Source organism: Crocodylus siamensis, chromosome 2 (genome assembly GCF_052110815.1).
Source record: "Crocodylus siamensis isolate JL-2025a chromosome 2, ASM5211081v1, whole genome shotgun sequence".
Taxonomy (NCBI): Eukaryota; Metazoa; Chordata; order Crocodylia; family Crocodylidae; genus Crocodylus; species Crocodylus siamensis.
This window is the reverse complement of record NC_143396.1, coordinates 166520948-166545698: the sequence shown is the minus strand read 5'-3', so window position 1 is coordinate 166545698 and position 24751 is coordinate 166520948. Positions and strand designations below refer to the sequence as shown.

General features: G+C 54.9%; 1 protein-coding gene across 3 annotated transcripts; it reads right to left on the bottom strand.

Moving 5' to 3' along the window:
- Positions 1–5991: 5991 nt before the first annotated feature.
- Positions 5992–20728, bottom strand: SLC43A1 (solute carrier family 43 member 1). Of its 3 annotated transcripts, XM_090032130.1 has the most exons (15): positions 20549–20724; positions 18134–18299; positions 16994–17198; positions 15807–15862; positions 15462–15538; positions 12470–12562; positions 12135–12268; positions 11728–11906; positions 10592–10738; positions 10248–10277; positions 9577–9712; positions 9300–9441; positions 9125–9198; positions 8579–8702; positions 5992–7612 (listed from the first exon to the last, which is right to left on the bottom strand). In XM_090032130.1, the coding sequence occupies exons 1-15, from the start codon at positions 20594–20596 to the stop codon at positions 7418–7420; spliced, it is 1806 nt and encodes a 601-aa protein (XP_089888256.1). In that variant the 5' UTR covers positions 20597–20724; the 3' UTR covers positions 5992–7417. The 3 variants fall into 3 exon arrangements, with proteins under 3 accessions (XP_089888256.1, XP_089888258.1, XP_089888259.1); XM_090032132.1 differs by lacking the exon at positions 9125–9198 and having other exon boundaries at positions 20549–20726; XM_090032133.1 differs by lacking the exons at positions 8579–8702; positions 9125–9198 and having other exon boundaries at positions 20549–20728.
- Between the last annotated feature and the right edge of the window lie 4023 nt (positions 20729–24751).

Below are 24751 nucleotides of genomic sequence, written 5' to 3'. Positions count from 1 at the left end.
GCCCAGCACCCTGCACTGCCACCTGGGATCACATGAGTTGGTACGTGTGAGACTTCCCCACCCCACACACCCATACCCTACTATGGGCCTATAGCCAACCTGGGCATGACACTGCAGTGCCACTTGCTGGGCTTGAGCCCCACTGCACCGCTGCCTACTGGGTAGAGAAGAGTTAAAGAGCACTGAGCAAGCTCTCTCTCAATGGATTTGGGGATGAGGTACAGGAGAGGCAAAAACCATTGCTTCTCCTCCCTGACCTCTTCTGCTCTCTGCTCCTGGGACATCTGGATCCCTGAGCCCCAGAATAGGCCCTATAGACAAGCACCCTGGGGAAGATTTGGAATTGGATGACTACCGCATAGATAGGATCTCTGGGCACACTGACTTTCAGAAGACCTAGAACTTGATCCTTCAGTTCCTTTACATATACTATTCGTTGGGTAGATACCTTTTGTTAGACCAACTAAATGTTTGGAAAATTTGTTCTTTGCAAGCTTTTGGGCACAAATACCCTTTTTCAGGCATAGGGAAAGTCTGTTGGTGTTTGTGTCCTTTCCTGCACAGAATAGAAGCCAAAATGCAAAATGCAGGTCAGCTCCTTTACAGCATTGTGTTTCCAAAGAAGAAAGGCAATCTGGAGGCAAGTTGTAGCTATTGTCCACCATCGGAATTGACTCTCAGCACTAAGCTGGCACCTCCTACCCCCTTTCTCCTAAGCCTGGGGGTACCATGCTGGGCTGCGATGCAGTAATACTTGTGGGGCTCCCACAGCAGGATGTGTTGTGCACAGATATGGCAATGGGTGTGTGCAAAGCATGGGCTGAGGGGAGGGTCAAGGCACAGCTGAGAGAGAGGCAAGGAGGCACCAGGGCTGCAGAAATTGTTTTGGGAGGGGAAAGCCAGCAGATGTAATAGCCACTTGAGCAACAGCACCCCAGTGGCACCACTGAGGTGGGCAGACCTGAGCTTTTGTGGTCCAAATAAGTGGGTCTCAACTTTTTGTACCAAGACCCATTTGTAAACATTGATGGTCGACACAATGTCCCTCACTCCCAATCCGCTGTTCCCTGTGAATATATGAAAGGGTCACAAACAAACTTTAAAAATGGATTCTCCTTTAAAGGAGAAAAACATGGGGAATTGTGGCTTTTCTCTTGCGGGCTGGATTTCTGACAGCCTGCAAGGGAAAAGCCATGGTTTCTCATGTTTTTCTCCTTTAAAGGAGAATCCATTTTTAAAGTTTGTTGATCCATTTTTTAAGTTTGTTCACGACCCTTTCATATGCTCCTACAACCCACTTTTGGGTTGTGGCCCACGGGTTGAGAAATGCTGGTTTAGATAGTACCTAGAGGGACATACTCACTCTCTCTCTCTTTCTCCCTCTGTCTCTCTCTTTACACTGCCCCCCCTGCCAATCTTTGAAAACAAAAATCTAATTTATGATATTTTGCATATATTTGCATAATTGTGCATAACTATACATATGCTTGCTGATATTCCTGCTCCAAACCCAGCCTGGGAACATGGCCAGGACTATTTGCTGTGCAAAAGAAGCAGTGGGCCTAAGCCCACTAGGAAACTATAAGCCTCCCTCAATTACAGAGTGCATAACAAGTGATTACTGGAATCAACAAATAATAAAATGGAGGAGAGTGAAGGTTACAGGTTGACAATGAGGGTCCTGAAGGGTCACTAAGGAGAAAACTGTGGCCAGCACCAACTGGCCTCCCAACATAGCCAAGGAATCTATGGTCACTGCCCAGTGAAACTGAGCAGAAACATGAACAGGAAATGCCTGGGTCCAAATGAGAGAGAGGGGCAACCACCCTGGGTGCCAAAGCTAGGGGTTGCCAACAAGCACTGCCCAGCCAGGATGGGACGTGGGATGGAGTTGCAAGCAGCTCATTGGGGGAGGGGGAGAGCACAGGAACAGGGGAAGGCTGCTGCATGCACACCTGGGCAAGCATGGGGGGGGGCATATACCCCACCCCCCCAGATCTGTGCGAGGGGCTAGGGTGGGCTGCCACTGCAGGCTTTGCCCCAGGCACCAAACATCATTGGTAAGGCACTGCTAGAAATGGATAGGGTGGCCAATCACTCCCTGAGTGGGGTTCCCAGCTGGAAGGCTAGGGGTTGTAGGGGGAGCTCTGCCAGCAGCACTAAGCAGTGCTGTCCCTCAGCATGACTGTCTGCCCTCTGATACACACACTCACACCTCATCTCTATCCCTAGCCCAGTGAACACGCATACATATGTATCCCTCTTCTCTCTGTGCTGTTCCCTGGCCTGCCCCAGTGAGGTGTGTGATAAGGATGTGGGGGTGGGGAGGGTCACCTCCTGGCCTGTCATGCCTGTGATAGATACGCCTGACCCGGCCTCTGCCTAGCTCCAAAACAGTCCTGTACAAGTGTGCAGGGCAGCAATGATAGGGGCCATGTGACACATGTCATGTGCTGATAAGAGCAGACACTTTTCCACAAGTAGGCTGGCATGACCTCAGCTCTCTGGGATATCTGTGAGTATAAGGGGGGTTTATTCAGAGGTATCTCCTACTCCCCGCCCCCCAAGACAAACCCCTCTGCCTGTTCTTTTGGCTGATGCAGAAACAGTGGTAAAGGGTCCCCAGTCTCTGCCTGCTAGGTTCCCCAGCACTGTTGCATCATCACACACTGACAGACTTGATAAAATTGTGGGAGCTGCCCTTCCAAGCCTTCACCCGGTGGTGGTCCTGGGCTTCCTACCACCCTTGTACTTAAGTCCATGTGGGCCAGCTGGAAAAGGTGCTGTGAATTATAGGTGTCCACCTGGGACAGTAGTGTTGCTACATATTTAGACTAGTAATTTGGCTAGGAAGTCCAATCTGCTGGGCTGAGTGGGGCAGAGTGGGAAGGAGCTGGAAGCCAGGACTCCCAAGTTGTGTCACAGTTTGCAGAGAAGAGAAGGATCTGGTGAGCTGGAACAGGGGGTCTGGGAGCCAGGACTTCTCAATACTATTCCTATTTTTGCCATTGCCTTGCTATGTGGCAGTCTCTTTGGAGAGTCTTTGCCACTCAGCACCCCACAGGGGAGCTTTGCCCCCGCAGTGGGATGCAGAAGCTTATGGGCTAGATTCACTTTCAGACACTCAGCTGGAATTATTGCCCCCCTTTTTCTTTCCCTCCCCCTGCACATGGAGCCGTAGTGCACCTGGGGGCCCTCACAGGGAATTAATTACACCTTATGCTCTGCCAGCAGGAAGCAGGCAGGACATGGGAAAGGCAACTTCCTGACACTTTTCTTGAGTAAGCAATCTGTGAGCTGGGAAATGTAGCTACTTAGCACAGTAGATTAGAAATCCAGGCCTGCCCGTGGCCTACTGCAAGTTTCCCATACTTTAACTGGGGAAACTGAGGCACTGAGAGGTAATGTGCCTTGCTCAAGATCCCCCAGCAGGGCAGCACTAGAGCCAGGGATTTCCCCAGCCAACCCAGTGCTTTCATCTGGTGCTGCATGTCACCTCTAAGCTCTCAGCCTCCCCTCCTGCCCTGCCCTTCAGCCCTCTGCTAGCAGACTACCCCTACCTTTTCTGTTCTGCACTTGCACAAGGATTTGGTCCCAGGTGTGAGAGGAAGATCTCCCCCCATGGCTGCAGGGTGGGGCAATCCCTGGCCTGGCTGTTCACTTGCCCATTTGCCTTGCCAAAATTTGTTTCAGTTAAAGCATCAGGCAATTTCCTCAAGCAAAAGGCTTCATTAATTTCCACCTCCCTCTGTTCTCAGCTCCCCTGGCCTGATGGGATAGGACCACAGTTTGGAGAGAGAGAGAGAGAAAGAGAGTGTACGCACACCACCTCTGCTACCCAAGTGTGATCTGCCTCATGTGTATTTCTCTTCAATCCATTCTATATGTGTGTGCATGCATGTACACATAAAAACCTCCCTCCCCAAAGAATAAATGCTGACCCAAACACCCTGCTACCCAACCACAGGTGCATTTGCATTTAATGGCCGAGATCCAATATGTAGAAAAGTTTGAGGGGTCCAGAGACATCCCTTCCCTCCGCCCTGTATGTGGACAGGCTAATACTGTATATTGCCCCTTCTCTTCTGTCATACTAATCCAGCCCTGCCAGAGCTGGGTCTGCTGGTCTTGGGAATGCAGGACTGAAAAGGATCTGCTGGGTCACTGAACCCAGTCCCACAGAGGTAGATGGCTACACCTGGTACACCCCATGAGGGCCACAATGCCAGGTGTAAAGCTTCAGGGATGGTGCTAGGCTGTGCTAGATCAGGGGACACAGATCCCTTATCCCAGCAGAAACAGGGCACTAGCAGGAGCACAGCCAACCTTTATACAAGGCCTGTCAGCCCTGCAAGGCTGCTTGCCCTGGCACTGAAATGCAGCTACTTCAGGAGAGGAGCACAGCAGCTGCTGTTAATGCCACCCCCTCACACAGCAATTGAGAAGTGCAGGACGTGGTTGTGCTCAAATGACTCTTTACCAGAAACTGAGGGAAGCTGGAATGAAAGTACTAGCAGGATCAGCTTGCTGGGACATTGGGATGAATAGTCTTTCCCTATTAAAAACCCACCCACCCAAATGTAAGCATCCTCTGACAGGCAGAGCTGACAGCAGCACAGTAGCCCTGGAAAACTGTACCAGGGCCCAGTGCCCCCTGGTGCCACTGACTGGACTGGCACTGTCTGCCAGGAGATAGCACGTCCTGCTGGAGGCAGCAGAAGGAATGTAACCAATATCCTACAGCCAGGTCTGCTTTGTCCTGACACACCATCACAAGCTGTAACTTGGATGAAGACAGCTGTCCATCTAATCTAGATAACAACCAATGAGCAACAATCCTAAGGTCCTGGTCCTCAGGGGCTGTAGGTCAGAGCTGGTTGTGCCTCCCTAAAGCATGAGAACAACCTGTTCCCATTACCAAGGGGGGCACCTGCCAGTCAAGCCCTGCGCTGCAGTGCCCCACTTGGACCTGCCAGTGCCTCTATGAACTCATTCTGCCACCTCACTGTGAAGTTGGGGTGCCCGGTACTGCACCTAGCACTCAGATGAAGCCGCACAAAGAGGTAACATAGGCATCATGATCCCATTTGCAACTCTTTGTGCCTGAGATACAGGCCCACCTCCTAAGGGGATCAAGAGACCTGTAACGCACATCTTCCCTTCCAGGGGGTACCCATCTACATGTCTAGCACTGACTTTCCTTTGACAGATCACTACCCACTCCATTCCCTTTGGAGCCCTTTGCTTCAACATCAACTTGACCAGCCAACCTACCTGCTCGATCCCTCCAGCTCCCTCACTGCACCTCTCCTCCTTCAGACCTTCCATGGAGTCAATAGGGGACCTTGTGTAGAAGCTAATTTCTGCCACAGTGAAAAGGGGTGGTTGCAACGTACTTGCCAGCAGATGTAGACAAAGAATAGATGTTGGGTTCACTGGTAATTCCAAAGGATAAAGCAAAGCAAGCTGGATTCTGATCTGCCCAAAATGTAATTGTTTTTCACATTTTTTAGTAAAACAGAAATTATTTTGGGTCAAATGAAGCATTTCCTAGTCAAGCTTTTAAATTTTTTTTAAAGAAAATATAAAATGGAAGGAAATTTCAAAACACAAATCATCTCGCATGTAAAAAAATCAAAACACTGCATTTCACAAATGTCAAAACAAAATGTTTCAACTTTTCTCTCCTATTTTTTCCCCTCTCCAATGTGACAATTTGGCAAAAATAATAAAGGAGCGATTCATTTATGAAATGTTTCTATGTCGCAGTTTTTTCTGACAAAATGTTTCAAGCAAAAAAAAAAAATCTCCTCAGCTCTGTCCCTTGGTCCCTGTTTATTGGCTAGTTTCCATCTTTTCCTTCTGACCCCAGAATTTTTTTAATAATCTCTTTTGAGGGGCCCTGCTTTGGATTTTGGGAAGTCCCCAGTGAAGTATGACACGTTGTGGAGTGAAACAACAGCTTTTCCAAAGTACAGTCAGAACCAAGCCTCATGTTTGCCCTTTTATTTCCTGTGAAATCTACAAGCAGAACAATAAATTAAATCCCTCACAGGCTGAGGAGCACTAGTGATTCTGGCCGGGACAGACAGGGGAGCTTACAGAGAAGGGGAGGGGGTCATCAACCCATTCCCACCATTGCCTAGCCAATCTCATTTCTGGCTACCATAGGGTAACAATACTGCAAAAACAGGCAGGGACTCGCCTGTCACAGTGTTACTGGAAGGTAGACAGTTGTCATGGATGCTGGTGACACTGTTCTCCAAAAGGAGAGTTAAGACTAACCTGAATTATGACTCACTTGGCTAGACCTTCAGTCCTTCCCTTTCGCCCCTCTCAGGAAGCCCTAGGGGAGCTCAGAACCCATTGACCCATTATCAGATCTGGTCTACCCTTACCAAGTGATAGCTCTGAATGTGGGAATTTGTTTCTTTATCCCAACCAAGTGAAACACATGAAAAATATGTCCATGCTCTAGAGGCATACTGAGGCCCATCCCAGTGGCAGTGGTAGCCCTGTTCTAGAGAGGTGGCTTAAGAAAAATGAGGGGGAAGAGACGGCACTTGATCAACAATCCAGGCAGGCAGGATGTTGTGGGGTTCCTAAAAGAAAGGGAACTTTAGTGACACCTCACTGTTAGTATAACATGACCTACAAGAAAAGGAAACTTTACTGACACCCCAGACAGAGGATGTCATTGTACTTCTAAAGAAAAGAGAGACCTTTATCAACACCTGCCTGTGAGGAAGCACATGGTAACCTAGAAGAGGAAACTTTATGGACAACCCTGTGCTGCCTGACAAATGTGGCCTGCCTTGTCCCTTTTTGAAGTGAAAAAAATCATTGATACCTCAGTCAGCTAAGAAGTGATGTTTAGCAAGGAGTAAGTGTCAATGACAGCACTTTGGGGCATAAATGACGGAAATGAACTTTATCCCACCTCAGATTTTGGCTAGGAAGAAAGTTTCTCCATCTGCAACATGGGGTAATCACAATTCTTACCCAGCACCTTGCAGTCAACTCCTGGTAAGTGTTACAGGTTATCAACAATATGATTAACATCCAGATCAGAGCCCCTTTCCAATGTGGAGAACTTCATAAGCGAGGCATCCTCTGCATTGGGGTTCACAGGCTCACCCCATTCTTTGGTTAGCTATTTAAGGCCACGGAGCTTTTTAAAGTACCCTGCAAAAATATATAGATCTCTCTCTCTCTCTCTCTCTATATATATATATAAATGGTTAGAAATCTGACGCAGCCTGACTATTTCCATGGCTCCCGTGTACAGAAACCTACAAGTGTTTCTTTTTCCTGCTCTGGGTGTCTCATCCCATCTGCTTGGCAATCGGTTGATGAGCGGATCTGGCATTTTGTTTGCTGTCACCCACGCTCCCCCCCCCCATCCCCTTTCCTCGGACTATGCGGCAGTGTCGTCAGCGCTCAGCTTGCCATTGGTGGCCACGCTGTCCTGGAGCTTCACTTGAGCCCCTTCGGCCTGGTCTGTGGGGCCTCCTGGAGCAGCCTGGTCACAGAGCAGGGTCTGGCGGAAGTAGCAAAGGTAGCAAGGGAGCAGGAAGCCCAGGAGTGAGAAGATGAGGAGGCTTAAATTGACCTGAGGAGTGGGAAAGACATGTGGGAGGGATTTTGGAGGGGGGGTAAGGAAAGCAATGATTTCATCTTGCAGCTGAGCTACCCACTCGGTGATTCAACCACCAAAATATGTTTGTTCCCCACCCCTGTTTGATGTGCACAGCATGCTGGGAAAGGGGCCAGCGCAGCAGCCATGTTCTCCTTCCCAGCAGAGCCAACCCCTCCCAAGTTATGTGGCCTGGCTGGCAAAGCTGCCAGTTGGAGCTGGATGGCAGGCAGGCAGCCATGTTCATTGGAAACTGGGGCGAGGGGGAAGAGTGATGGGGAGAAAGCCCTTCGCCACCCCAGTCCAGCCATTCCTCCACCTCTACACCTAAGCCATCCTGTTCCTTCTCCCAGTAAACCATGAGCAGGTGGGTGAGGCTGGGGGCAATCCAGTACAAACCACATACCCTGCCCCTGGTACTGAACATGATCCTGTCCAGTGCAAAGTAATCAATCAACTGGGTGCCACTCCCAGGGCAAATTCTGGGGTCTCTGCAAAGCACCTCCCCACTGGGGCTAAGGCCATGAGGTGATGACCCACCCCCACCCTGTCCTAGTCCCTGCTCCCATTAGGAAAGGTGTCTGGGCCAAGCAAAACTCCCCAAAGGCACTGTACATCTCCACGTGACATTTCCACAGGGTGCACATGTGTAAATGAGTGCGTGTCAGGGGGTGCGTAAACATGTTTATGTTGGGGGAGCAGATGTGAGTGCGTGAGATGAATGAGTGTGTGGATGCTGGGGATGCACAGGATTGTGTGTACGTGTGTGATTATGTAAAGAGGGAATGCATATAAATGTGGGGGGGGGGGTGCAACTGCTTGTGAGGAAGTATACATGTGTGGGTCCAGGTATGTGTGTGAAGTCTCCTCCAGCAGGGAACGTGAGGAGTACATGGGGTATAGGGGATCCCAGGAGGTGCCCAGCTCCAGCCCCTGGCTTACCCAGAAGGGGTTGCCTTGCAGTGGCCCCACCATGGCCATGAACAGTGGCTGCTGGAGCAAGGCAAAAACGGCACTGATGAGTGACTGCAGGCCCGTCAGGGTGCCAAAGTGATTGGATGGATACCTGTCACCAAAGGCCAAGCAGTTAGTGAGGGCTCTGCACAATGGGCACTGTCTCGCCCCGTGTGTGAGCCCTAGAAACACCCCTCACCTGATTTCAGTGACCCCCTCCAATCCTGCACATGAATGTTTGCGTGGGGGAGTGAATACGTGAAAGTATGCAGAGGTGAGGGAAGAAAAACTGGGATAAGGAGGACTGCTACGGGGCTGGGAGGAGGAAGCTGATTCTGTCCCCTTTCCTTCCCATGTGACCATCAGTCCTGCCCAATGAAGCTTCCCACCCCAACTTCCATGGTCTACCCCATTTGGGTGGGGGAAGGAAGGGGAGAGCAGTGCCCCTTACATACAGGGCAGGCCCCAGAACCAGATGCTAGGTGCAATGGGGGACGGGGACTGGGCATGGGTAGGGGGTGCAGAACAGCTCACACAGCAGCATAGAGGCCCCCGCAGGCGGAGTGGAAGAACCCTCGCACCATGGTGTGCAGCACAAAGGTCAGGAACTGTGGGGAGAGGATGGGTCAGAGTATGTGGAGGGGCAGAAGGGCAGACCAGGGGCATGGCTGCAAGCAGGGGGAGGCATGGGGAGCATGACAGGAGTTACCTGCAAAGGCAGATTTTCAATGAGACAGGTGACACCGAAGCCCACAAGTAGTATGTTGGTGAAAGTGAAAGCACGAATGGCATTGGTGAGCTTCTGCACCTTACAGTACCGGGGCTTGGCCCCTGGCTTTTCCAGCCCAGCTCTGTGAACAGCAGGGAATATGTCAACCCATAGCTTGCAGAGGCTGTGCACCCAAGGCACAATGGCCAGGACCACCCAGTGAGACCCATGCCCAGCACCAGGGTACCCACATACAGGTACATGCATGTGTTCTTACCCTGATGCTCTGTCCCCAGAGCCCAGCGGGCTGTCCACACAGTCCTTTATGCGCCAGTCCATCACATAGCCAATGAAGGGGCAGGTGAAGAGGCAGAGCAACTGCATGACCCCAAAGATGGAGGAGTAGATGTTTACTGCTCAGAAGGGAAAGCAGGGAGAGCGTGAGACCCGCTACACCAGGGCCTGCCCCATGGTAGAGGAGGCATACCCCACTCTGCCCAGATGGAGACAGCTCTGCCCACTACAGACAGCGCTGCCCATATGGGTATTCCCAAATTCATACCCCATCCCACTGGGGTAAGCCTACATGCAGACTCCACCTACAGCACAAGGGAGGAAGGCTGGTGCCTCATCCTGCCCCACAGTGGAATCCTGTGCCCAGGCCTCACTTCCCCAGGGCTGGATCCACCCCACAAGGAGACACTTTTCCTGCCAACACAGTGCAAAGGGGGACAGCCTGTCCACCACCCCACAGGGGAGACCCTACTTCAGCCCCTCCCCCAGATGGGTACAACCGTCTCATCTCTCAAAGGCTCTGTGCTGGGCCAGGGGCTCCCCCAAGGCTGCTCACATAACCATCTGTCCTGCCCCCTCAAGGGGGAGCCAGCAGCCCAGAAGTACAGGGTGCAGACCCCTCCCCCCATTCCATGCTCACGCCAGGGGTCCTACCTATGCGCTCCGCCTCCTCCTGCAGCTTTTCTGACACCGCAGTATCCAGAAGAGAGACACAGGGTAAGTGGAGGGTCCCTCCCCTGCTGCCACCTGACCCCCACCCCCAACACCCACCCAAGATTAAGATCCCTGTGTCTCTGTACACACTGGAGTGAGGTGGGCCCCTTCCCCAAACACACCCAAGCCCCTACCCCCAAAAGTAACACAGGATGCAGGAGCCCTCCACAGCCTCTCCAGCAACCCCCCACCTATCTTCTCAAATGCCCCAATAACTCCTTACCCACAAGTCCCAGGCCCCCCCCACACACACTTCCCCACCACCACCCAGGTCATACTCTCACCATCTTCGCTCCCACTGGTGACCTGGAACTCTAGCATCTTGCTCATGGCGGCCATGTAGAAGATGATGCGCAGCTGGGTCATGCCCATGGTGATCAGGCTCCACAGGAAGATGGGGGAACAGACGCTGCGGCGGAAGGGGACTGAGCCTATAGCAGAGAGGGGAGCTGTTGACAGGGTATCTGCCCCTGCCCCCAGATGCCCCAGTTCCACCCCATGGGATGACTCCCTTCACCCCCACTTCTTCCTATCTGTGGGAGCTCACTACTCCAGCTGAGCTGGACTCATGAGTTCTGTCCTAGTGCTGAGAAAAGAGTGCAGTGTGTTGGGTTATAGTACAGGGGGCTCAAAGACAGGACCCCTGGGGGTGTCCATGGGCTGGCCCTGGCTCCCCAAATAGCTCAGCTCCTCCTGTGGGTCAAGACCTCCTGGGAAAAGGGCAGCATGATCCAGCCCAGGAATTGTCGGCCCATCCCATGGGAAGTGCAGCTTCAGACACCTACCAGCAGGTGGAGCCAGAGCCCAAACAGAGCCCACCAGCCCGGGCAGCCAGACTGATGCAAGAGGTACCCGGGCTTGCAGGGTGCAGCTGCTGAAGCAGGTGCTACAGCTGACATGGGACACTCCCCACCCCTGCCCTCGACACACTGCTGCACTCTCCCACCCTGCAGCCTAGGGGCTGACGTTCCTCAAACAAGCATGGGTACAGACACCTCTCCCCTATACCCCATTTCCCCAGGGAAACCCAGCACCCCTTATACCCCATCCCAACAGGGGGGACCCTGACACATTGCACCCCAGACACCTGCACCCCCCCATCCTGTTCCTGCATACCATCTAGTGGCACTCTGGACACCCAAAGCCCCCCACACTGCCCTCCATTGCTGGCCTAGGCTGCCTGGACACTCTGCACCCATCATGCCCACTGTGGGACACTGACCCACACACCCAGCTGGGGAGTGTCCCTCCCCACACACCCTGCTACTCAAAACCTGCCCTGGGTACACAGAAACCAGCAGGAGCTGCACTGGATGCTGCGGATGCCATGGTATCACTGCTGCAGGGCACCTCAACCAGAGATGCCCTGATCCACCCAGCCCTGATGCTGTGTCTCCCAGAGGTCCAGCCAGGCACTTACGTTCAGTAGATGCCGTGTCCCCATGGCACAGGTCCTGCATGGAGGGACACAGTGCCTTGCCCTCCTGCAGTGGTGCCGCCTTCTGGCTGAGGCGGTGCCCCACAGTGGTGACATGGGTGTAGAAGCGGTCACCAGTCACCTTGTGGTCCAGCGCCAGCCCACTCAGCTTGATTTTCTTCCTGTTTGGGGGCAGGGTGGGGTGAACACAGCTAATGCCTCCACCCATCTCAGCCCACCCACAACCCGTCACCCGCACTGGGGACACCAACCATGGCCACTCCACAGCACCCTCCTCCCCACTGGGGACATTGATCCCTGTTGGGAGAGCCTGGGACTAGAGTATGGAGACCTTCCACATAGCCACTACTTCTGCCCTGCTCCCCACAGCACCCCTTGTGCTCACGCACGTGTAGCTGGCCTCCTCAGGTGCTGGGAAGGACTCCTTGGGCCAGTTGAGGAAGCAGTTGAGGAAGATGAGACAGGCCAGGCCTGCCCAGGTCAGCATGATGGAAATGAAGGAGATGTCCACATCATAAATCAGCTGTAGGGGGCAGAGCAGGAGGTCAGGGGCATGGGCACAGCCAACTGGGTGGGGCTGGCTGGCATCCTGGACCCTGTTTGCCTGGCCCAGCCCTGCCCCTGCAGGGAGGGCTTTCTGACCCCTCCATCAGCTGCCTGGGGTGTAGGAGTTGTGGGTAGGATCTGACCCTGTGTCCCCTCCCCCCATCTCACTGCTCTGTACCTTGACTCCAGGGAAGGTGACAGCTGAGGAGGCATAGGAGCCGATCATGAGAGCCATGAAGGTGGAGCGCAGGTTCCCAAACATATTGGGCAGCTGGGGAGGATGTAGAGGTTAGGGTAGTGCTGCGGGAGAGGAGAAGACCCAGCAGGGGGACAGATGGGGGAAGGTAGTCACCCAGGGGGGAGGGGATGCTTTGGAGCAGGGTCCTAGGAAGGAAGCACTTTTGAGAGGGGGGAGAGGTGCAGACCCATGTCTCCTTCTGCCCAGAGGAGGTGTCCTGAATACAGTATGGGTCCCATTAGGGCAGTAACAGAGCAGTGGGGGCAGATCTGCTTTCATCTGCCCCACGCCAGCCGCTCTTCCATAAAACCAGAGTCATAGTCCCCCTGTGGAGCAGTGTATGGGGTGGAGGAAGGACCGCAGCTGAAACCTAGCATCTCCCCAGGATCCCAGCACTGAGCAGAGCCAGGGCCAAAGTGTGAGGGTAGTATGGGGGGAAGACAATCATGGCAGGGACCGCCGCCCCCCCAGCAGTCAGGCAGTGTTGTGGATAGGGTGGTCATCACAGAGTACAGTCTAGGTATCCTCTGTCCTCTATTGATATGAAACTAGAGACCTTTATGTCCTCTATTTTTCTCTACAAAAATAGAGGACATAAAGGTGTGGGGTTTCATAGCAATAGAAGACACAGTAGCAGAAAACCGAAACATCCTCTATGATGACCACACTAGTTGTGGAGTGGTCTGCTGTGTGGGAGAAGCAAAGCCAGCTCCCTTCCCCCTGTGATCCCCCCTGCAGGGCACCTTGGCTTAGTAAACAAACACTGCAGCACTGGTGCACAGCCAGAATCAGCACCTGCCCTGGCAGGGAGACCAGTAGGGGTGTGGCACCCCCCCTGTCTTCCTGTTGGCTGCCCTAGCCTGCATCATAGGCAGGGGGAGGGCTGCCTGGGTGCCCTGTAACCCCTTGTGCACTAGAAGGAGAAATCACCTCCTCAGAGGTGAACCCAGCCCTGCCCCCTCCCACACCTGCTCTGCAGGCCCAGCACAGCTCTCCCCTCCCTGAGCCCCCAGCCCTGTGCTATGGCCCCTGCTCCCTTCCCAGCCCCAGGCTCCAAGGGGTGTACCAATCTCAATGCCAAGGTCACCCACTGCTCTGGCGCAAGTCCCCTTTTGGAGCCCAGCACAGTCTGTGACACGCATGCAGTCCTACACACCCATCCCTCCACCCCCACAGGGAGCCAGCCGCACACATGCCCATGCGCCTCCCACTGGACGTGACCACCGCATGACATCCCTGCCAGGAATACCATACAGACTGGCCTGGCCCAGCCTGCTCTGAGGAGTCACTGAGGACTAGCCCCTCAGACCACCCCCTCTACCCCCATGGAAATGTCACCCCTGTCAACTGCCCTCTTTGCCATGTGCCCAGGGCAGAAGCACCCACAGGTGCACCCCCTGCCCCAGCTCTGAAGTCAGTGTCCAGACCTAAGCACCTAGCAAAAGGTCCCTCCCGTAAGGGGTTTTGCAATGCAGGCCACTGCCCAGCCATGCAAACAGGACCATGCAGGGTCCACAGGCACTGACCATGCCAGTGCAGCACCCAAAGCAGCACAAGCCATGGAAAGGAAAAAAGCAGCTTTCAGCTGAGCACAGGGCAAGTGCCCAGGCTGGGCCATGGCCATGGGGAAATGCATATCTGGTGATGGGGCACCCCCATTCCCAGGGTGAGACCATGCTGCATTATGCTGAAGGGAGAGACAGTCACACCCCCAGCAAGACTAAGCGCTGATATATGCAGTAGAGACTTCACCATCCCCTGCCACATACTCCCACAATCCCTCCCCTAGGTACACACACACAAAGCAGACTCCACTCCCCCACCACATGCACAAAAGAGACTTCTTCACTCGACACACAGCTCCCGCAAACATACACGCATGCAGGCATGCAGAAGACTGCCACCGCACACATCGGCAGAACAGACTCTCTCAACATATACAGAACTCCCTCTCAAACACACCATTTCCTCATAAATATGCATATGCAATCATGCACAGAGAACACCCTCCATCACACATGCGTGAGACTCTCCACACAGACACACACACAAAGAGTCCAACCCCCAGAGCAAAGGGACTTGGTGTACAGCCTAGAGACACATAAAGATACCCAGGAAGAAGACCTCTTCCCACACAAAGCTCCAGAGACACCCCTACTCCAAAACCCTAGGCTGACACTCCACATCCAAAGAAGACACTCACACACCAGCACACTCAGAACAACACTTCCTTACACACACAAACTCCCAGGGATGGGGGTGTGCCACTCAGGCAAGAGGGACCTATACCTCCCCCATACCCACCTTTGGCCAATCTCCACAGCCCAGTGACGTGCAGCCTACCTCCCTCCCTCCCTCCCCCTACCTCAATGGCAGCTTCTCTTTACACCTTTGCCCAGGTTGTCTTGGACAGATAAACACAAGCAAGCCCATTGGGAGTCCAAAAAGGAGTCATGGGGTCAGAGAAATGAGCAGAGAAGGCCAAGCCAGCAAAGGTTAAATCCCACAGAAGCCAGGCCTTCCCCAGCTTGGACTAGGCAGACATCCCGGTCTTCTCCTTCTAGTGCACAGACTTAAACTGCCCTGGGCTGTTACAGGGGAGTCATGTGTCTGGATTGGCCCCTTACGGCATGCCAAGGGTTAAGTGCTCCCTCCCCACCTTGATCCCTCTGTTTTGCAGCAGGGACAAACTAGCTCTAAACAGCCTGACCAGGTCCTGCCCATGTCAGGCCTCTGCCCCCAATATCCTGCTAGTGCTGGGTCACTGCATGCAGGGATGGGGGCAGAACTCTGCCACCAGGCTCAGGGCCTGGAAATCACTAGCCCAGGGTAGGACAGGGATGAGGATGCCACCATCAAATCCAGGGCATGGAGAGACCCACCCTCCTGCCACACTGCCATCCAACCCCCCAGGGCACAAAAAACCACTCACCGTGAGGGAAGTGAAGGTCAGGCAGATACCCCCGAACCCATTCAGGGAGAGGCCCAGGAAAATCAGTGGGGAAAGAACTGGGGGGAGAATGGGAAAGTGGGAGGTGAGGATGGGCAGTACGGGTGGTGGTGAAAACAGCTGGAGGTAATAGCTGAATGAGGCAGAGGCAATACACATAGGTGGTCTCCCTGGGAGAGCCAATGGCACAGGAAAGGGAGGTAAGGTGAGGAATGGGGAAGGAAGACTTCAGCCCAGGTGGCTGAGCAGTAGCAGGGGAAGGGGTGGGTGGCCAGGGCTGCAGGGGCTGGTAGGCACTGGAGGGGTGGGGCATTCACCTGACCTCACCTTGGGGGTTGTAGGCAGCCAGGGCCATCAGGGCACAGGAGATAGCAAAGCTGGAGCTGCAGAGACACAGAACAATCAGACACCCAGAGACTCCCTGGCCTACCTCAGACCCGGGCATCTCTCTGCATCCCTGGGCTTGGTGCTCCTAAGACAGGGACCAGCAGCCTGAAACTCCCCCACAGGTGGTGGTGACACCTGCCTTCTGCCCAGTAGCCCAGCAGTGAGTGCACCAGCCAGGAAGTAGGAGACCTGAGCTCTAGATCTCCTCAGGCTGAGGGCCTTTAAACCTTCATCTCCCATCTCTAAGGGAAGCACTCTCACCCCAAGCTATGGTACAGGCTGGCTGAGGCCTCAGCTCAACATCCTGCTGATGTTCGGCTAGGGGCAGCTAAGAATGCGAGAGCCTGGGGACAAAAAGAGAGCTAGCAAATGGGAGCCTGACTGGGTAGCTCAGGGAGGGGCCCTACCTTGGATGAGGGGAGACTTGGGTCGTTGCATAAAATGCACAAACAATGGCAAAGCAGAAGCAGAGTCCTGACCTCCCCTTCCTAGGGCCACAGAGCAAGGCCCCTGCTTGCTTGCTGTTCTGGCCCATAGCTCATAGCTGCCCATCTATAGCAGGAGGGGCAGGGGAGAGCCCCAGTCTAGCCTAGCTCATGGCCAAGAGGTCAGAGCACTTTCTTGGAAGCGCAAGTTGAGGGTTGGGTCCCCTCAGGCAGACAGGACCTACAACCCAGGTTTCCTGCTCCCTGGGTGACTGCTCCAAGCACTGGGCTACTAGGCACAAGGCAGGTAATCCCTTCCCCAGTGCTGTCAGTCAGTGCTGGGAGGGCTCAAAGGCCCCTGCTATCAGCCAGTAGGCTCAGGCACAGAGAAGCCTGGTCTGTACATCCCAAAGAAGCATACTTGGGATGTTTCCACCTAGACCTTAGCTAAGTCAGATGGGTATCCTGGGAGCAGAATGCAGGTGCCTGAGCCAGCTGCTCCAGAAGCCCCAGTGACCACAGGGTCTCCGTAAGTGGGGGCACTTAGATTCCACTTTAGTTGTGTCTGGGGGTCTTGGAAATCCTGCCGTGCACCCAGGGGATCTCCCACCCCCACAGGTACCTGCTCTATACCCCACTCCCTCCCAAGCACAAACAATTCCTGCCCCCCACCCAGCAGCTTTGCCCTCCCCCACTCCATACCTGCCAAGGAGACGCAGGGGCCGTGGGCCCAGTTTGTCCATGAGTACCCCCAGTGGCAGGGTGGCTGCACTGAGCAGGAAGGAGCCAATGGTGAAGCCCAGGTTCAGCATCTCCTCCTGCTCCACACAGCTGGGCCAGTGGAAGGCAAGCAGCCTGGCCCTGGGCCCTGTGCTGAGGTTGGTGTGGGCCTCGGTGGCATTCTCATCTGCATGAGACCTGCAGTCATGCACTCCAGCACCAAACAGTACTGTTCCCACCACCTCTCCAAGATGGCACTTCCCCAGCCCTGGGGGGGCCTGCTGGGGAGGGTGACATTCTGGGGTGGATGGGACCTGTATATGGCAGGGCTGGGGTCCCACTAGGGAACAGAGGGCAAGAAGGTTTTTGGGATGGGGCAGGGGGAGAAGGGGCTCTCAGCTGTGCTGGAATCTCCTGAAGGGGCAAAAGGGTTTTGGGAGGGTAGGCAAGTGCTGTCAGAAAAGGGGTAAGGGCCTCTTGAGAGGGGTAGTGGGTGAGCAAAAGACTCCAGCCCCCAATCCCCTTGGTTGGAAGGGCTTGGCCTGATCCCCATCCTCATGGGCCTGCATCTAGACCCATAGGGTCAGTGCATCTGCCTTGGGGCAAGTCACCATACACAGGGTCCCTTCTGAGGACATGCCCCAGAGCAGCCCTGAATTGATGTGCGGGGGGGGCAGGAAGGAAGGAGAGGGAGACTCATGACGCAAAGGAAGAAACTTTCTGACCCCACAGAACTGTCTGTCTACCCCTCCCTCTGTTGGTGTGTCTGTCTTTAATCTGGGTAATGCAGCTTGGGCTCTAACAAACATACCCATTCCCCAGCAGGCTCCCGGCTGCCCCACTTGGGATGAGGGAGGAAGAGGCCAAAAGTAGCCTGGGTGCTCTGGGGAGGTGCATGGCTTGCAGGGCCCTAGCCATGCCAGCCTCCCTGAAGGAGGGGGGAACCAGAGAGTCACATGCAGTGCAAGGAGGGTGCAGCCACGGTCCCCCAGCACTGTTCCCTTCAGCCCCACCCCTGCAACCAGCTCCTCCCTGTCCCAGTTGCTCTTCTTGCTTTTCTTGTTAGCCCTGCCCTTCTCTGGCAGGGCACTGCCAGCTTTCCCATGGGCCTGGGGCTCTCACCTGTGCAGAGGTGGGAGTAGAAGCCCTCATGTTTGAGCATGATGAGCAAGGAGCCCCAGCCTAGCAGCACGGCAGAAAAGAAGAGATTCTCCAGCACAGCGGTGCATGCCATCCACCAACGCCGGTGATACGCCTGCTGTAGTGTTGGCGCCATCCTGCACATCGCCTGGCAACACATAGCACTGTATCACCACCTCAGGAAGGCCCCTGATACTGAGCACCCACCCTCACTCCAGGCACTGCCCTGAAGCAGGGGGAGGGCTGGGGTGCCACAGCCCTGCAATAGTGCAGGCCTGTGAGGGAAGCAGGGCCAGGGTGGGACTCCTCCCAGCGAGAAGCAGAGCTCTAGTCCTAGCCCTAGGAAGTGCGTAGGGTGGGAGAGAACACGTTTCACCAAGCAAAGCTAAGGACAGCCTTCAAGGCTGCAAACCTGGCAGCCTTGGGGAAAGCTGGGCAGGTTGAGATCTGAACTGGACACAACTGGAAGGGAGAGCATCATCTGTGCATGGCCCCCACCTACAAAAACAGAGGAAGGGAAGCCCTCGCCAAGGCCCTGGCTCACAATACGGTTAGAGCAAAACTGGCTCTTTAGCCAGTGAAACCCTCTTCCTCCCCTCCTGGCTGTTCTCAGCCCCACCACTTCCATTCCTGCACATACTTCCTTTATTTTACCCCTCTCCCTACCCATGTGTGAGCTCCCTCCAATGTCACTTTGGCTCTACCCTCTTCATGTCAGTCCCCGTCTATCCCACATGACCCCTCTCACTTTTCCTCCTTGGTCCCAGCCACCCTCCTGCTTCCAAACAAAGGTCAGGTGCTGCAGGGCCCCCTTGTGATCTCTCCCCACTGGAGTGGCCAGGCAGGGCTCTCCTGCCCCAAGTACCCCATTGCCTCAGTGTCTGAGCACTAACAATCACTAGTGCCTGGGGCTGAGGAGGGCTCAGAGTAGGTGGGTCCAGGAGTGGCTAAGTTATCCAAGGTCACTCAAGGAGGTGGTGGCAGAGCAAGGGTTGAGCCCTACCCTACCCACCAGACCATTCTCCCTCTCTTCCTTCCTGCTGATACACAGGGATTGGGAGGAATCACAGGTAATGGGGCAAAGCCACACTTGGCTGATGTTCTATAGGACCTGCCCTGTCCTGTCCGAACAGGAGTTAGGAGGAGGTCCCCAGGCAGGCAGCTTCATGAGCCTGTGTGTCTGCCAACCACACGCAACACCTGCACAGGATGCAACAGGCCCAAGGACTGGTCACACCAGCCAGGGAGAAGGACAGTGGTGACACTGCTCAGATCCTCCTACAATAGGACAGGCTGGTACAAGGAATACTGGGTTCTTTGTGGTGTATTCCAGCCAGGCCTTGGCAGGGGAAACACCACATATCTGGGTCCATGAAGGCAGTTTTCCTTAAGCGCTCCCGGGGATAACTGTTTTTCTGGCATGGTTTAGTACCTGCTTAAGGCCCATTTTATGGAAATGGGAGGCTCCTCCCTAGCTTGCGCCTGCGGCCATACGGCAGAGGGCAGGAGAAACTTGGGGGCATCTGAACCCAAGCCTCCGGGCTTGGGCTGGCACATAGGATGCCTGCCAAAAGATGCTGGAAATATCTGAAGCCCCTGGTGGGGGTGGAGGATGTTTGCCGACTGTAGGGCCACTAATTGGTTGTGGACTGACTCATGGATTTGGACTTGATTTGGCTGGAAACACAAAAAATGTCTTTAGGCACTGCCAGCTGTGGGGAAACAGGTGCCTGGGGACCTGCAGCACTGGCAAGGGGGAGGGGGTGCGTGACACTGGTGATAAGGAAGGCTGAGGGCAAGTGGCAGGGAACTGTGGCAGGGACACATCCTCAGTGAGAGCCCTCCCGGGGGACAACCCTTCTCCCAGGATGTTTGCTGCAATGTGACCACAGCCTGCCCCACACGGGCTGGCTCCCGGCCTCTCCTTTCCGCAGCTGCCACCTTTCCCAGCTGGTGTCTGCCAGTGGGTCCCACACGGCTGTGCTGCACTCTGGAGAACCCCCAGGCCCCTGCCCATGTGCCCCCGCGGCCCCCAATGCTTGGCACCTCCCCCGTCCTCCCTGCACCGCACGCCGCTCCGCTGGTGTCCGCCAGGCCGAGCAGCCCTGCCACGTGGACGCTCGGCAGGGCGCAACCCACCCGGGGCCTTGCTCATCACACACGCAGGGACACGCGCGCACGGGTGCGTGTGTGACACTCCAGTCCAACCCGCCTCAGAAACCTCCCCCTCCCCCCCCAACACTTATAGACACGTCGGTCCACGTCCGGCGCGCGGGGGCCCCTTGGCGCGAGCGCGCGGGCCGCCCGGATCCCGGCCCTGCGGACACGTTACACGCGCGCTGGCCTCCCCTTACACGCGCACCCACGTGGCGCTGCCCCCCGCCCCCTCGCACTCACCCTGCGGCCCCGCTGGAGGCCTGGCCGACGGCCCCCGGCCCCTCGCATTCCCCCTGCGGCCCGCTGGGGGCCGGGAGCAGGCGGCGCGGCCGTGTGCGCGGGGCCGGCCGCGTGTGCAGGAGGCGCCGGCGGCGGCGCTTTATAAGGACTTTCTTCCGCGCGCCGGGGCGTGTGCGCGGGCGGGGGGGCGCCGGCGGGGGCAGCGCTGGGGCCCGCCCCCTGCCCCGGGCTCCCCCGCGCCGGGCCGGGGCAGGTGCGGCCCGCGTGGGCACCAGGGCACCCGGCAGCTCTGTCCCGGCGCTGGCCCCTAGGACCAAAGCTGCCGGGAAGGGGTCCTGAGACAAGCGCGGGGCTCAGGTAGTATGCAGGCCGGGGTGCCACAGAGCCAGGCCCTGGCACCGTCAGGTATCAGGCTAATAGTTGTTATGGGCAGAGCTTCTTGCATGGGAGACGGGGTTGCCACCCTGCTCCCAAAATGAGAGGTTGTTACTGATTAATAAGACGAGCTAAAGAGCCCGGGTTTCACTGGAAATGGCTCCAAGTGGCACGTCGTCTCGTGTCTCGAGTACATCGCCCTGAGTGAGGAGCTGGAATGAGGCTGGCATTATGGGGCACAATCCTTTTGGGGTCACCCCAGACCAGTCTCCATCACCAGAGGACTTTGTTGAAGACTTCGGAGGGGGCGATGCCTCACCTGAAGCTTGGTTTTTGCATGCCAGCCTGCCAACCCAGACCCATGTGCTAGCTACGTAGCACCGGATAAGGAAGTGATTTGGGGATGGGGTTGTGGATACACATTCTTTTGGGGCCACCCCAAACCATGCATCTCTGCCACTGGGAGACTCTCCCAAGGAAGCCTGGGCAGGGCGCTGCCCCACCCAAAGCTTGGCTTTTGAGTGCCAGCCTGCCTCCTGACAGGTTCCCAGCCCTGCCTGTAATGTACAATGCCCTGAATAAGGAACTGTGTTTGGGCTGGGATTGCGGGGCAAAAATCCTCTTCGGGTCACCCCAAACCACACATCACCACCACCAGCAGACTCTCCTGAAGAAGCCTGGGCATGGAGCTGCCTGACCTGAAGATCGGTTTTCATGTGCCAGACTGCCAACTGACAGCACTCCACCTAGGCCTGTGTTAGGTACAAAGCCCCAAATAAGGAGCTGAGTTTGGGCTGGGATTGAAAAGCCTTCTCAAATCACTCCACAACAGATATTTCCATCACTGGCGGCCTGTTATAAAGAAGTCTGGGCTGTGTGTTGCCCATCCCAAAGCACAGTTTTCACATGCAGGCCTGCTAACTGACAGCCCTCCAGGTCTGTGTGCTAAGTGCATTGCCACAAATAAGGAGTTGAGTTTGGCCTGGGATTAGCGGGCAAAAACTACTTTGGTCACTCCAAACCACACGTTGCCACCATTGGGGGAGTCTCCTGGAAATGTCTGGGCAGACTCTTGCCTGACTTGAAGCTCAGTTGTGGTGGGCTTGCCGCACCCATTGTAAAAGTTCAAAAGTGATCTGTGGGGACTTCCCTTTCCCCACTAATCGGATGATGGCGGGGAGAAGGTGTGCCCCCCCTATTCAGGTCAAGGTGAAGAACTCACCATCTCTCCCCGGATTGGTCCGTATACCAGCTGGGGGCAGAGCCCCTGAAAGGAATAAAAAATGCGGCATGTCCAGTGCAAAGAAGATGGGGCCATGAAAAGCTGGTAAGAGATGACCAGCAGAGCAGAGTGGTTGGCCCAGAAGAGCCCTGAAGCCATGGGTGGAACTTGGCGCACAGGTGGCATGGAGGGTCCCAGCTGGGATTAAAGCCTTGGAGGCAGCAGTTTGGCACACAGGGTGGGGGTCCCCATCTGGGACTGAAGCCACGGAGCTGCAGGTGGTGGCTCAGCTCGGTGCACAGAGCAGTACACAGACGGTCCATGGCAGGGATCCCCAGCCCCGGAGTTGCAAGCGGCAGCTCGGGTCCTCTGCCCCTCCCGACAGGAGGCCCCATTCAGCACACAGGACGGTGCACAGAGCATCCTGGACCAAGGCAGAGCCCTGGATCCACAGGCAGTGCCTTGGGGTCCCCCACCACTACTTCCCCCTCGCACGTGGCTGGGGCCTCAGTGTACACATCAGGACACAGGTCTGGGAGGGGCTGAGACCTTTAGCCCACACAAGGTGACTGGGATCCCCAACCCTGAGCAGAAGGCAGGGCCCCAGTGGGGGAGGGAGCCCAGGGACCCTGAGTGGGACTAGGACGGGAGGGTTCCTGAATGGTTGTGTGTGTCCCTCCCCTGTCCTAGGAAGGATGCCAGGCTTCTGGGAACTTAGGATGCCCCTCACCAGCCCCCTGGTGAGGGAGTAAGTCATTGGGAGAAGGGTTATAGATTCATAGATGTTAGGGTTGGAAGGGACCTCAACAGATCATCTACTCCAAATTCCTGGGCAGGAAAGAGCGCTGGGGTCAGATGACCCCAGCCAGATGCCTAACCAGCCTTCTCTTAAAGACCCCCAAGGTAAGGGAGAGCACCACCTCCCTTGGAAGCCCCTTCCAAATTCTAGCCACCCTTAGTGTGAAGAAGTTCTTCCTTATGTGCAGCCTAAATTTGTTCTCTGTCAGTTTGTGACCATTGTTCTGTGTTACCCCAAGAGACACCCTGGTGAACAGAGCATCTCTGATCCCCTGTTACGCACCCCCTAATGAATTTGTAGGCAGCCACAAGATCACCTCTCAGCCTTCTCTTGCGGAGGCTGAAGAGATTCAGTTCCCTTAGTCTCTCCTCAAAGGGCTTAGCCTGCAAACCCTTAACTGTATGAGTGACCCTTCTCTGGACCCTCTCAAGGTTATCCACATCCTTCTTAAAGTACGGCGCCCAAAACTGGATGCAGTACTCCAACTGCAGTCTGACCAATGCTGCATAGGCAGGAAGTAAAGCCTCCTTGGATCTATTCGTCATGCATCTGCTAATGCATGATAAATTGCGGTTAGCTTTGCTGATGATTTTGTCACACTGCCAACTTATGTTCATCTTGGAGTCCACTGTGACTCTGAGATCCCTTTCTGCTTCTGTGCTGGTGAGAGGGTCATTGCCCAGCCAGTAGGTGCACTGGATATTTTTACACCCTAGGTGCAGCAGTCTGCACTTGTCCTTGTTGTATGCATCCTATTGTGTACTGCCCACTTTACGGACCTGTCCAGGTCCGCCTTCAATAGTTTCCTACCCTCTGGTGTGTTCACTACACCCCACAATTTAATATCTTCCGCAAACTTGGACACAATACACTTCACGCCCCCATCCAAGTCACTGATGAAGACATTGAAGAGTACAGGTCCAAGGACCAAGCACTGTGGGACCCCATTGCCCACATCCTTCTAGGTCAATACCAACCTGTCCACTATCACTTTCTGTGTGCAACCCCCAAGCCAATTTACCACCCACCGGACAGTGTAATCATCTAAGTCACAACCTCTTAATTTATTTATGAGAATGGGATGAGATACCGTATCAAAGGACTTCCTAAAATCCAAGTAAACGACATCCACCTCTACTCCTGCGTCTAAGCGTTTTGTGACCTGGTCATAAAAGAAACAAGATTAGTTTGGCATGATCTACCATGCTCATTGCCCTGCTGCATTATTTTTCCCACTGGACTCCTACAATTATGATCCTTAATAATTTTTTCAAAGACTTTTCCAAGGAGAGAGGTGAGACTAACAGGCCTATAATTACTTGGATCCTCCTTCCTCCTCTTCTTGAAGATAGGGACCACATTGGCCCTTTTCCAGTCCTCTGGGACCTGACCCAGGCTCCATGAGCACTGAAACAGCTGTGCCAGTGGTTCTGGTATGACACCGGCCAATTCCTTCAGTACCCTCAGATAAAGCTCAGCCAGGCCTGCTGACTTAAACACATCCAGTCCATCCAAGTGACTCTGCACCAAGTCAATGTCAACAGTTGGTGGTTCCCTAACTCAAACCCCCACTCCTCCCTCTACTGTGGTGACCTGGGATTGGGGTATCTGAGTGGGCTAAAGGGGCTGCAGGGGCTCAAGGACCCTAGGGCTTTGGGACCCTCCACTCTTTTCCCTTCCTGCTGGTGGTTGGGTAGCTGCACCTTTCATTTTGGAAATCTCTGTCTCATGCTTTGTCGTTCAATGTCTGTCTTTAGAGTATAAGTCTGCATACCAGTTACTGAGCCCTTTTGCTCTCCAGATTTCC